Source organism: Sparus aurata, chromosome 7, assembly GCF_900880675.1.
Source record: "Sparus aurata chromosome 7, fSpaAur1.1, whole genome shotgun sequence".
NCBI classification, from domain to species: domain Eukaryota; kingdom Metazoa; phylum Chordata; class Actinopteri; order Spariformes; family Sparidae; genus Sparus; species Sparus aurata.
The window spans coordinates 22018018-22032256 of record NC_044193.1 but is presented as its reverse complement, the minus strand read 5'-3'; the positions used below and the strand labels follow the sequence as shown (position 1 = coordinate 22032256).

Below are 14239 nucleotides of genomic sequence, written 5' to 3'. Positions count from 1 at the left end.
AATACTTAAAAAAAAAAAAAAAAGTGTCACAATCATTGGAAGGCAAGAAAATCTCAATTTCTTTTTTAGCAAAAGCCTCTCTTTGACAAAAGGTGATATTGTTTGATTATTGTTATATTCCACAAAAATAAACAAACTAAAGTACAAAGATGCATAAAACATTAATTCAGAACTTTTGAAAAAAGGCAAGCGAACATACAATTGTTTAGATTCCAATGTTCTCTAAAAGTTATTCAAAGAGTAATTAGCAAAAGGCCTGCGGCACATCATCTTTCCTGCCTGCAGATCCACATATTTACCTGAAGCTACTACTGGCTAATTGTTTTGGTATAATTCTGAATTAGACCTTGAAAGTACTGCTGCGTGTTTTTGTGGGGTTGGAGAATTATTATGTAACATTTTGGGAGGAAATACCACAACAGAAAGGAGTAGAGACTGGAGAGTACTGCCAGAGCGTTAAGAGTTTGGATATGCTTGCCACGGTAAAGCATGTACTCAGTGGCAAAGATGATCCAGGTGAAGATCAGCAGAAGCAGGCAGAAGGTTATTGCTTTGGCCTCATTATAATTTTTTGGGAGATCTTTTCCCATGTAGGAGAAAATGAAGCAAAAGCAGCACAAGGACAAAAGTAAAACCACAGGACTAGAGGTTGCTGTGAGATTAATGTCACAACTAAGTATTATTTTGTCTGGGTACCAAACTGTTTCATTGTAGGGCTTTGGTGGGGCACAAGAATAGCCAATAAGAAGTAAGAGTGCCTGAGTGAGAAATGCCACAGTGATGACCAGCCATTGTCCATGATATTTCATCCACCAACTGTGCAGATTTGGGAACTTGGCAGCTATTTTGAAAATGCAGACAATTTGAAATGAGCGCACAACAAAACATGCCAAACAAACAGTGTAGAACAAAAAAAACGGCAAGAACCTTAAGATACAAAAGGAAGTTGTTGGCTTGTCGAACTGAAAGAACACACTTATACTACACAGACTGAGACAGCCTAGAATTAAGAAGCACATTGGTCCCCCAGCAGATCTGACAATAGGTGTGTTGTAGTTGATGGCAAAGAGAACAGACATGGCTGCTGTGAGACCCACCAAGAACCAGGCCCCGACCATGATCACTATAGCTCCACTGTCTGTGAATTGGATGTATTCCACCACCCGCAGACTGCATGATGTGCTTGCTTCTTCAGACCACTCTGTCTCCTTACATTTGAGGCATTTGTAAGGATCCACTGTTTTACACAAAAAAATAGATTATTTAGGGAACATGTGTTTTACACGAGAAAGGAACAGAATGTCGATAACCAATCAAATTAATTGTGGAAGTTGGAAGCTAGCTTTGTAGCTGTGTCCAGTCAACACAAAGTGACTGTTAAACCCATGCAAACATGAAACAATGCTTAAAAACATTCTAAGATCTGAAAAAAGCCAGAAGCGCAGGATTTATTTTACTAGTTGGGTAATAATTTACCTGAGCTGTTGATGTAAGTTCCACTTGGACAGATAATACAATTGAAGCAGCATTCATGGATCCCATTTTGCTTCTTTGCATGTCCTATAGTACATTCCTTTGAACATATTGAAGTAGGCACCTGTAGAAGACAATTATTTAGCATAAAATAAAATGTAAGTGAAACAAGGGCAATACTTTCAGGGCTGGAAGGCAAATGGGAAGGAGGTCATTATAGCATATACTGCTGTCAAATTTTACAACAAGATTTGCAAAATGTAAACATTCTATATAACACTGACTATTATGTTCAGATATCCCCTGAAATGACACCAAAAACATTCAACATCGGTTTATTTTCCTACTAATGTGTGTCACTGCCACTGCTATTACCAAAGCAATGTCTCTTTATAAACGCATACAAACAAAAGAAGAAAAAAGAAGGCATTTTTGATGAACATACTGTTTTAGGTATTAATATACTGCTTTAAACCACACAGTTTTATGAAAAAAAAACAAAAAACAACTTACTTGTCCCTTTGTGTACCACTGAATTTTGGTGCCATTGATGAAAAAATTTCGCTGTGGGTAAAAATGATAAAACCCAATCTCCTCTGCATCACCACTGTGGTTCCAGAAAACAATAGAATAGGATCCAAACTTGGGCTCACCATTCTCATCAAATTTGATACTCCGGTTTAAAAGTGTGAAGTTTGACTTCTTCAGCTCTGCTAGAACCTGGTGGGGGAACACAAAGTTCAGACCAGTTCTTCTTACTTCTTACTTACTTAAAATATTACTATTGGGAGGGAAACATTGCTGTATGATGCAACTTTTTTTCTTTTTTAACATAGTAGACTTTGTATCAGAAATTGTTTTGTATGACATGTTAAAGATGATATTTCTGTGATGACAAAACACGTTAGACCAGTGTTTTGAGTCATTACAGGATTATCTAAAGGGTTAAAGCTGTCACAATAGTAAATGTGAAAATCAGATAGTGGATTTGATCTAATCATTATTATTATTGAATTTGTATACTTACCATATATGGGTACACTGTAATATTTCCATTACATCTGCCAGATCCGCATTGCAATGTATTGTGTAAGGCATGAGCGATGGCATATACAGCAGAATAGACAGAAAAAGAGAAAGATGGGTCCACAGCAAGGATATCTTCTGGGGTCAGGCTACTGCAGTTGCAAACCTGATTACAAAACATATTCTGTTCTTTTTTTTCACAGTGAGTCTGGCTTTTGGAATCATATATGAAATCATCGAAACCGGGTATTGTCACAACTGGCTGAGACACGCCAATTACAGTTCCAATATTTTTTATTCCTTTCACCTTGGGGAGCCTCTTGTTTAAGGACCATGTGTCCCCAGCTATCCACACCTTGTCTGTGATATTAACTTGTATTGCTGACTCAATGAGAGCTTCAGCAGTCAATTTTGTAGTAAAAACAATAATGACACCGATCTTCTGTGCCTGTATTTGTTTGAACATTTGGAAAGTATTCGTATTATCGTTGATGCCTTTGGTGTATGCTAGGCAGATGTTAGTGTTCTCAATCCTCTTTATGAACAATTCCAGGCCATCTTTGCCAAAATCATTGTCACTGTTAAGGAAAGCAACCCAGCGCCAATTGAAGTGCAGAATGATCTCAACAATCACTCCTATGATTTCTTTATTGGAATGCACAGTTCGTAGGAAAGAAGGATATTTCAGTTTCTTTGTAAAAGTGGATGAAGCAGCTCCATAACTGACCTGATAAAATAATAATAAAGAAATTGACATTAAAAACTGTTGCAATTTAAGTTTTACAATTTTACTACATATATTAACTGACTGATTTTATAACTGGGAAAAACAAAGTAGCTGGCAAACTTACCACAGGAATGAGGTCCGGCATGAACAGTGGGGCTATAGTCAGGGTGTTTGTGCTTGAAAAAGGGCCGACAACTGCTGTTACTTTAGACACTTTGGACAGGTTCTTGTGTGGTTCACCCCAAGATTGAATCGTACCGCTGAATGAGACCAGTTTCAAAATTGCAGGAAAAATCTGTGTATCAGAGCAGTGGTCAAATATGTCATAGCCGAGAGATACATTTGGCAGTAGGTTGGTAGAGTTATTGATTTCCTCTACAGAGAATCTCATCAACTGAAATCGCCGATAACTCGACAGAATGAAGAGTTGACTGTGAACAGAGAAAACACAGCAGGAGAGAAGGATAACATTTCAGTTAATATTATTAGTCTTGAGACCTCTACACAGATATGGATGTTGCAAAAGTGGGTTTTATGGATCAAGAACAGGGGTCAGATTTAATGATATACAGCAACTTTGATAATGTAGCTTTAATGTAGCAATTAACTGGAATGGTTTAGGGTTCAATGTGCTGCTAAGCAGCAGCTATTGAAGCTCTTCAGTGTTTTTTAAAAGGGTCTAATCTGATACACTAAACTTGTCATTAATTTCATCTCAAGAGGGGATTTACTCCTTACTCACCTGGAGCAGTCGATGGCTTCTGGTCTGTAAAGATAAACACTGTCTCTGACATGATGAATATCAAAAAGTCCACCTATTAGATAATCTCCTTCCAGGTGGAACTCCGAGGTGCATTGAGCCAAGGTATGTAGAAGAGATCCCAGGAGACACAGAGAAGCAAGAAATGTTTTCATTGCTGTAGTTACCATTTACCAATCTAATTTGAACTCTTATTAGATTAGGCTCTACCTTTATTAAGCAATGTCATGCTAGTAACGGCAAACCTCCAGTGTCATGTATTATCATAAATACATGCCTGTAAATGGTTGGAGGAGAATACTCAAATCAGTATGCAAAAAGCATCTTAACTGCACCCACTATCTGTTGAATGTTTACAGAGTCCAAACAATAGTCAACTACCATGAGTTAACCTGGTTATCCATGCTTATCCCTCATGTAAGCAGTACTCCCTAATGGTTTAAGAGAAGTTTACAGGGCAAGTTTTGTCTTACCTGCAGAAAACTGCCTAGACTGAATGGAAAGTTAGTTGTTAAAATAACAAAGCTGACATCATGTTAAAATGAGGAGGTGCATTAATTGAGTGACCTCTGCAGGGAACATGGACAGGGAAAGACTTAATTAATTAGTTTGCAGACCAGAACTACAGACCATCTTGCGTTCGGATAGCAGCAGCCATGACACCATTAACATGTTGACGTTCCGAGCCATGAGTTCTCATTATTCTGTTTTTACCGGCTGCAACACTGTCACTGGTATTGCTACCAGCTGCAACAGTGAAATAACCACGTGACCTGTTTTGACCATGCCGCTCAAAGAGTCGTAATCAATAAGAACCGGAATTGATAAGCAGAATTCAAATCCAAATTGTTGAAATCCAAACCATGCACAACCTCATGTCCAATACTCCCTTTCCCTATTTCTTTCCCCCCTTTCTTCTGTTGCCATTGCTCGGATGACACCCATCTTCAAACTTGATTTTTGATCTCAACAACACAATTGCAGAGTTTTGTGAATAAACGTTGCAACGTTGTGATTATATTCGCCATTTTTAAAAAAAAAATCAGTCCAGGAAGTAAGTGTTTCAGGATGTCTAGCTGTGTAATAAGGGGAAGGCTATATAATTACAGACCACATGTGTCAAAAAGTTTAATTGAATGAAGTAAATCTAAAGTGTTGATGATGTTTTGGATATGGCTTTGTCAGATTTATTCTCTTCTAACTGCTGAATAATTCATATAATCCAAAGAGCAGTTTTTCATTCTAAGACCCTGTTGAGTTTTCTTCAAATCAAACAAAAGTTATGTTTATATTCTGTGTTTCTCACCAAAACATATTGAGTGCACCCTTAATTTCTTTCCTTGTAGAAAATTTTGAGGGCACATTGCTCAGCTTATTTGTGTATTACCACCACCAGCTGTCAACTAGTAGTATAGTGTGAACCACCCAGCAGGATTGTATACATTTTTTTTTTTTTTTAGGTATTTTTTTGGCCTTTTTATGACTTAACTGATAGTGCAGCTGAAGAGAATGACAGGAAACAGGGAGAGAGAGGGGTAGTGACACGCAGCAAAGGGAACCAGGCCGGGAGTTGAACCGGTTCCGCTCAAGAGCCTCAGCAATGGGACGCCCACTCTACCAACTGAGCTAAACAGCGCCCCAGTATTGTATACATTTCTGCTAGCTACCAGAAATAATTGCCCACATGCGCTTTTGAAAACGTTACTCCATAGTGCTAGTAGTACTGTAAAACTCCACGGGGTACCTTTAACTGTAATGTTTGTGTAACACTGCGATGACAGTACATCCAAGTTTAAAGTTTACCTTGATCTGTTTTCTCACTGTATTCCAGAAGGAACCTTTCAATTATAGTTTAGGCCAGAACACTGTCAAGTTAAAGCTAAATAATGATGCTGAATGCCTGTCAACAAAAGTCACTTAACTTCAGTTAAAACTGTATATTTGTAACATTGAGGAAACACAAGTCAACAGCATCCTCAACTCTTCTTACCAATCATGTAGCTACTTTGTGCACATATGAAAAAGGAAGAACAACCAAAGAATAGATTTTTTTCATTCACTAGGCAAATACCCACTGCTTGTTAACCACTTTCCTTTCTTTCTGCTTTTGTACACCAGAGACAATGCGTTTTTTTTTTTTGCAATGCCTAAACCACATACGATTCTATAGAGAGAGGGAAAGTTTTAGAAGCTTAACGAAATGTTTCAAAATTGAATGAAACTTTTGCTACAGGGATTTCTATGGATGCTAGGGATGAGTTGAGGTGAAGTACAGATGAGGTTAGAAGATCGCTTGAGGTCACAAGCAAATACACACAAATTAATCAATTAATTCAACCAGGTATCTTTGGTTTATGCTAAAATGCTACATCCTCTTACAAATGAGCTCTGCATGACTTGGCCACAGAGGTCACAGAGGTCTTTTGAAAGGACATCATTTGCAATGACTCTGTGGATGACAGCAATAGATGCAGAGAACTGAGAAGCACTCACGAACAACAGCCAAGAGTTTGGAGCTATAAAGTATGTGGTGTCAGCTTTGTGTAAAGTTGTCTTTCAGTTGTGATTTGGTAAACTCAGACAGGGAACTGCATAACATGTATATGTAAGGTACACAAACAGTATTTAATTAGTCTATTGGGTTACTACTCAGTATGGTGTCTCACTATGCTTGAAGGTACATGAAACAGTAATTATTAATTAAATAATTAGTATTTAATGAGTCTAGTGGGTAACCTCTCAGCATGATGTTTCACTGTACTTGAACCCACTCAAAGGTATACAAAAAGAGTAAAAAAAGAATTAAGTAATTAGTATTTCATGAGTCATCACTGGTTTGTGCCGGCAATCAAGCAAGCGGGTGGTTGATCGTTAATCAGGAACAACTCATAAAGAAAGTGTTGATTCACATATATTTAGTAACTAATCCTTACCTTATGATTCATTAATGTAGTATCACCCAGTATGTTCTCTAGTAACTCGTCTTTATCAGGCGTATTGTCTTCCCACAATCACAATTATTCAGGAATTACGTATTAATGACTAATTTATTATCAAACAATTCCTGATTCGTCCCTCACTCATTCCTCAGTGACTACTCAAATGTTTGTGTACGTTCTTGAAAAGTGTTACTGATTTGCTGAAGATCAATTTGCTAATTTACCCTAAAAAATGTTCTAGTGAAAATGTTCTGACTGACTCTGATTCCACACTTGATAGGAAATGGTGACAAAAAAGATGCACAAACATTAATAACATTTAATCAGCATTTATTGAACGGCAGATTAAGACCAGATTTGTCGGCAAATTAGGGGCTTAATGGAAATGCATGTGTTTGAATGTGGGAGGAAACCGGAGAACCTGGAGGAAACCCACAACAGCACTGGAGGGACATGCAATCTGTACTGTCTCTACCCTTAACAATGTAATTTGAACAAAAGGTCCAGTGTGTAGTGATGAGGTTGAAGGTGGAATGAAAACGTTGCCTTACCCTCCCCTACAGTGGTGGTAGGGGAGGGTTCATAACTTTGATATGAATCATATTTAATGGAAAAAAAAAAATTGTGTGTGTGTGTGGGGGGGGGGGGGGGGGGGGGGGGCTGTTGTTCGTGAGCCATTTATTTCTTTTGTTTTATTTTGACAGTTCAAGTCCTCCTTCCAACAAAAGAGAGGATAGTTTTGAGTATTTTTCCCAAGTGTTTATTTGTCTGACTGTCTATCTCTATGTGGCCTGACTTTTGTCGGTGTGATAGTGTCCCAACCATGCAAGATGCTCTCATGAAATTTAACATGTTTGTAGCTGAGATATAAATGAAGTGATCTGAGGTGGATCGATAGTGGTAATGGACTGAATCTTACTGGAGAAATCAATTTCAAAGCTGTATGCTCTTTAATGAAATTATATTTAAAAAAAAAAAACAAATATTTAAAACAATGCAACAATAATCAAACAGTTGCCATTCAACTAAGATATTATCACATTATATTTTCAAAAAGGGAGACTGTATCAGTGATGAGTTAATCCTGATTAATTCATAATTTATATTTAACCAAACTGTGCACACAAACTCTACAGAAGCTGAACCTGTACAACACCTGCACAAAAACCTGTTACACAACAACTGCTTACATTTTATGACCGTCCACTAAAATTATCAGAATTATTTTCAAAATAAAATCATTATTTTATTGAAAGAACTGCTGATCCATATTCACAAGCATTCTGGAAATACTCTCAAACAGCTCCTTATTTAGCCTAAATCTTTCTAGCCAGGAGTGTAGCTTCAGAGGAAACTTCTAAGAGCAACTCTGAGCAAGGAAGAGCCAGAAACCTTTATCTTGACTCCATTGTTTGGTAAGACACATTCTTTAATACGCAGTAACTGATTGATCAAAAAAGAAAAAAATGCACTCTAAGTGATTATGGGCATATAATAGACAGTTAGGCAATGACAGCCGGCATTTTTTTCCGGAAACCCCTGCAGTCCGCACTGCTGCAGCCTAATCGCTTCTCTCATTCAAATAAATGGGAGGACCTGCGTTATCGCTGCAACATTGGCTTTGGTCTAAAATGCAGCCTGAAAGGAGGAGAAATGGGGATTGTTATTTCTGGCATTATAACATCATTACAATTGGTGGGAGATGTGAGAAGACCTAAACCATAGAATTTCATTAACTCATTCTAATTCAGCATTTGGAGAATTTTTCTTCTTCATCTTTGTCTTTCCACCACTCTCTCCTTTGCTTAAGACACTCTTATGGCTCTTAAAAGTCCTCCTCTCTAATATTGACCGATTTTCACCTGAAGGGCTTTTGTTCTTTGTGAATAACTTATATCTCTACCAGGATCAAGTCTTAACTTTAAGGCAAAATTCTTAGAAAACAATTCTGAGACTCACTCATACCAACATTTTATATGGACACTTTAGTAGTATGGTGCTCGAAGTGCATCAGTTATTATGTATACCGTAACATATTTATGATAAGCTGCTACTGGCTCATTGTTTTGGTATAATCCTGAATGATACCTTGGAAGTACTGCTGGGTGTTTTTGTACGATTGAAAAATGATGATGTAACATTTTGGGAAGAAATACCACAACAGAAAGGAGTAGAGACTGGAGAGTACTGCCAGAGCGTTAAGAGTTTCAATGTACTTGCCACGATAAAGTACACGCACAGTGGCAAAGATGATCCAGGTGAAGATCAGCAGGAGCAGGCAGAAGGTTATTGCTTTGGCCTCATTATAATTTTTTGGGAGATCTTTTCCCATGTAGGAGAAAATGAAGCAAAAGCAACACAAGGACAAAAGTAAAACCACAGGACTAGAGGTTGCTGTGAGATTAATGTCACAACTAAGTATTATTTTGTCTGGGTACCAAACTGTTTCATTGTAGGGCTTTGGTGGGGCACAAGAATAGCCAATAAGAAGTAAGAGTGCCTGAGTGAGAAATGCCACAGTGATGACCAGCCATTGTCCATGATATTTTCTCCACCAAATGTGGAGCTTGGGGAATTTGGCACCTATTTTGAAAATGCAGACAATCTGAAAAGAACGCACAACAAAACATGCCAAACAAACATTGTAGAACAAAAGAAATGGCAAGAACCTTAAGATACAAAAGGAAGTTGTTGGCTTATCAAAGTAAAAGAACACACTTATACTACACAGACTGAGACAGCCTAAAATTAAGAAGCACATTGGTCCCCCAGCAGATCTGACAATAGGTGTGTTGTAGTTGATGGCAAAGAGAACAGACATGGCTGCTGTGAGACCCACCAAGACACAGGCCAAGACCATGATCACTATAGCTCCACTGTCTGTGAATGGGATGTATTCCACCACCCGCAGACTGCATGATGTGCTTGCTTCTTCAGACCACTCTGTCTCCTTACATTTGAAGCATTTGTAGGGATCCGCTGTTTTACAACAAAGACATACAATTTGTCAATAAAGTTATTGTGTATGTTCTCCTAAGATGAGCTTCTACTTCAAGCATAAAGATTTGTCCAATCAGCATAAAATGAAACCCTCTTTCCCATAAATATGCTAATAAGCAAGATTATCCCCCATCAAGTAAAACTGACAGCACTGCCTTCGCTTATTTTCTTTCTCTCATATATCATAATTTACCTGAGCTGTTGACATAAGTTCCATTTGGACAGATTTCACACTTGAAGCAGCATTCATGGATTCCATCATACTTTTTTGCATGTCCTGTAGGACATTCCTGGGAGCACACTGAAGTAGGCACCTGTACAAGAAAATTATTTAGCAGAAAAGTAAATGTAAATGCATTATTTTAATGTAAGGGATGGTAGCAGTAATTCACATTCTAAACAGTAATTGTTATATGTAATCAACATTAAGTATGATATCCAGAAGTCCCAGCAAATGACAGGATGAACCACTGGTTTATGTTGCTGATGTTGGGTTTGTTCCATGTCACAGCTATTATTCATCATACATATCTTTGTGCACTTGTGCACTTGTCAATACACACAGAAGTGGAAAACAAAACAGTATTTTCAAATTGAAATGTACTGTATAAAGTTTTGGTAAGATCAAACCACTCACTTTGTCCTTTGTGTACCACTGAATTTTGCTGTTGTTGATGAAGAAATGTAACGCTGGGCGAAAATTATAAAAACCGACCACCTCTGCATCCCCACTATGGTTCCAGAATAGTATAGAATAGGATCCATGCTTGGGGTCACCATTTTCATCAAACTCAATACTCTGGTTTAGAAGTGTAAAGTTTGACTTTTTCAGCTCTGCTAGAACCTGATGAGGGTACACAAAGTTCAGATTACTTACATGTGTTCACAATTAATTTATGAGGCATTGATTAGATATCAATTTTCACCATCAAAGAGATTTAATGACATTGTCTCTCAAGGCTTGACCAAGACTTACTGTAAATACTTGAGATAGATCTGAACAAAAAAGCCTGATTACAGTAATGCTGGAGAGTGAGGCGAAGCATTCTACATGACAGGGCATTAAAAATCTGGGCCAGTATAGACCAAATCACTTCACGATAACAACAGTTACATCCAGAATAGACAACCAATGTTGACTGCATTGTTTTTTCTACTTTTGTTTTCTCTCACTGCAGCGTATTAACATTACTACAGCAAGTTGTTGCGCAACAGTCTCCATTTGTTTGCATCAGTTCCCCCATGAGATCATGTGAGGTAATGTGTCACTTCTTCTGGCATGACAACCCTGATAATATTTAGTATGTGATGCACTATTATTTTCAAAGTGTGCACATGTTTGAGATTTGAGGAAAGAACATCTGTGAAGATTCTCCTTGTGTGTGTGATGCAACCAGAATTCAAAACTGATTTGCAATTAACACCTCTGTAGTATAAACCCAGCTTTAGTGACACAGCATGAAGTAAGAAAAAAATATCTTTTTAAGACTAGAACACTGCTCTAAGTATCCTACTAGAAGCCCACTGTAGAATGTACAGATCTATTATCTGTACATTCAAATGTACTAATGTTTCAAATGAAAAATCAGTTTAGATTGTAGTGTGAGGACTTAAAATATTTGTATATCTCTTATATGTGATAGCAACACAGACCAGAGTTTTATGGTATTATAGGTCACTTTCAAATAAGTTTTTATGTAAGAAAATATTGTCGGAAACATAATTGTCCAAGAATAACACAGTAACACACTAACAAAGAATCAAATACATTTTTTATAATAACTTCTATACTTACCATGTATGGAAACACTGTGATATTGCCATTACATCTGCCAGATCCACATTGCAAGACATTGTGTAAGGCATGAGCAACAGCATATACAGCTGAATAAACAGGAAAATTAAAAGATGGGTCTGCAAGAATGACATCTTTTGCCGTCAGGCTACTGCAGTTGCAAACCTGATTGCAAAACATCTGTTGTTCTGAATTTTCACAAGGATTCTTGCTTTTGGAAGCGTAGATAAAATCATTGAAACCAGGTATTTTCACTACTGGCTGAGACACCCCGAGTACAGTTCCAATATTTTTGATTCCTTTCACCTTGGGGAGCCTCTTGTTTAGGGACCATGCATCTCCTGCTATCCACACCTTGTCTGTGATATTAAGTTCTATTGCAGACTCAATGAGAGCTTCAGCAGTCCATTCAGCAGCAAAAACTATAAGAATACGTATCCTCTGTGCCTCTATCTGTTTAAATATTAGCGAATAATCTGTTTCATGATTGAGTCCTTTGGTGTATGCCAGGCAAATCTCAGTGTCCTTAATCATCTTTATGAACAATTCCCGTCCGTCATTGCCATAATCATCATTGATGTTAAGGAATGCAACCCAGCGCCAGTTGAAGTGCTGCAGAATCCTAACAATCACTTCTATGATGTCTTTATTTGGATGCACTGTTCGCAGGAAAGAGGGGAAATTCTGTTTTCTTGAAAAGACTGAACTAGCAGCTCCGTAACTGACCTGTTAGAAAAGCAAATAGAGACAATTCAGTAAAGTCTCAATAATGTCAGGCCTAATCTAAACTGTTTTTATTACTTGATCAATCAGGTAAAAAAGATGTTAAAAAAAACAGCAATTGGCAAATTTACCATAGGAATGAGATTCATCATAAGCAGTGGAGCTAAAGTCAGCGTGTTAGTGCTTGTATAAGTGCCGACCACTGCTATTATTTTAGACAGATCCTTGTGTGATTCACCCCATGGTTGGATCATGCCATTGGATGAGATGAGTTTCAAAATTCCTGGGAAGTTCTGTGTATCTGAGCAGTGGTCAAATATTTCATAGCCGAGAGATACATTTGGCAGTAGGTTGGTCAAGTTATTGATTTCCTCTACAGAAAATCTCATCAACTGAAACCTTCGATAGCTTGACAGAATGAAGGGTTTACTGTGGACAGAGGGGCAGGGAGAGAGAGTGTAGGAACAAGGTGCTTGATTAAGGTGTTTGTCGAGGCCTTACAAACACGGATATTACTTATTCATTGTAGAAGAACTGAGATCAGAAATTCAGCTGTAATGTCCTTTAACTTTGATAATATAGCACTTAATTTACTTGATTTGGGGGGGAATTTTGTTTTTAGCTATATCCATTGAAAAGAAGTTTGAGGCAAAATTCTTGAATGTATAACAACATCTATTATATCAGGCAATCTTTGCTTACACAATACTTTCACCTCAAGAAAATATCCACCCAGATTTATTTTAGAACTCACCTGGAGCAGTCAGTCATTTTTGGTCTGTCGTGATAGTCGGGGCTGTCGACATGATGAATGTCAAAAAGTCCACCAATCAAATAATCTCCTTCCAGCTGAAACTCAGAGGCTGGGACAGTGCATTGAGCCAAGGCATGTAGAAAAGATCCCAGGAGACACAGAGAAGCAAAAAAATATTTCATTGTTGTTTTTGTTTTTTACCAATCAGAAGTTTGCTCTAATGGGACTGCCTTTGCCTTTTAAATGTCATGAGAGACTGAAGAAGGCTGAGGCTCTATGATCATTTCCATGAAATTGGGAGGGTATAGATGCAGATTGCTATACATGGATTAAAAACGATACACAAATCAGCATGCAAAAATCATTTAAACTGCTCCTGTGTGCTCCCCGTGACGAATAGACAAAACATATGCTTTGAGCATATGCTTGAAAAGCCTTTCTTAGTCAGGAACATCAAAGTAAAATGTCACAAAAGGAAAATGCTGACTGGTTTCAAACCACAATAGGTCTAGTGACTGGCAAGAAGAGTCAACCAAAGTGGAATTTTGTGATTGCTTATGTAAACAATTTGTGGAATCTAAACCACACCAGCATATTACACAATATTATATATCCCAAAATAAACTATGTAGGAAAGAAGTTAATGGTGTCAGTGTCAGTGTCAGAACACAAGTATGTTATAAAAAACTAAAATGTAGATATGCTAGTTCACTCATCACTAATTATCCACAACATAGTTTTAAAAAAAAATGAGGATAAGCAAATTGCTATTCAAGATGCCCTTTAGATTCATTTTCACAAAATGTGGTCAATGACACAGTATCTGATCTGTTATAGTACATTGTACAAAGGTGCCAAAGAAGCAGACATACAGGCAACAGGTGACTAAATGGATTGAGTTTGTGACACTTGTGGTGCTTTGAATGCATTAGGTGATGTGGTGGGTGGCTCAAGCTTCAAATGAACTCACTGATCGTCAACCATATTGATCTTGCTCCCCTGAATATGCTACTGAGAATCAGGTAGTATACACAGATTCAGT

General features: G+C 37.7%; 2 protein-coding genes across 2 annotated transcripts; both read right to left on the bottom strand.

The window, feature by feature from the left end:
- Positions 1-308: 308 nt before the first annotated feature.
- On the bottom strand, positions 309-4141 carry LOC115584607 (taste receptor type 1 member 1-like). The gene is made up of 6 exons (XM_030422146.1): positions 3969-4141; positions 3351-3657; positions 2501-3226; positions 1987-2193; positions 1477-1597; positions 309-1237 (listed from the first exon to the last, which is right to left on the bottom strand). The coding sequence occupies exons 1-6, from the start codon at positions 4139-4141 to the stop codon at positions 309-311; spliced, it is 2463 nt and encodes an 820-aa protein (XP_030278006.1).
- A 4834-nt stretch (positions 4142-8975) lies between these two features.
- Positions 8976-13379, bottom strand: LOC115584606 (taste receptor type 1 member 1-like). Its single transcript, XM_030422145.1, has 6 exons — positions 13198-13379; positions 12575-12872; positions 11721-12446; positions 10563-10769; positions 10119-10239; positions 8976-9904 (listed from the first exon to the last, which is right to left on the bottom strand). The coding sequence occupies exons 1-6, from the start codon at positions 13377-13379 to the stop codon at positions 8976-8978; spliced, it is 2463 nt and encodes an 820-aa protein (XP_030278005.1).
- Between the last annotated feature and the right edge of the window lie 860 nt (positions 13380-14239).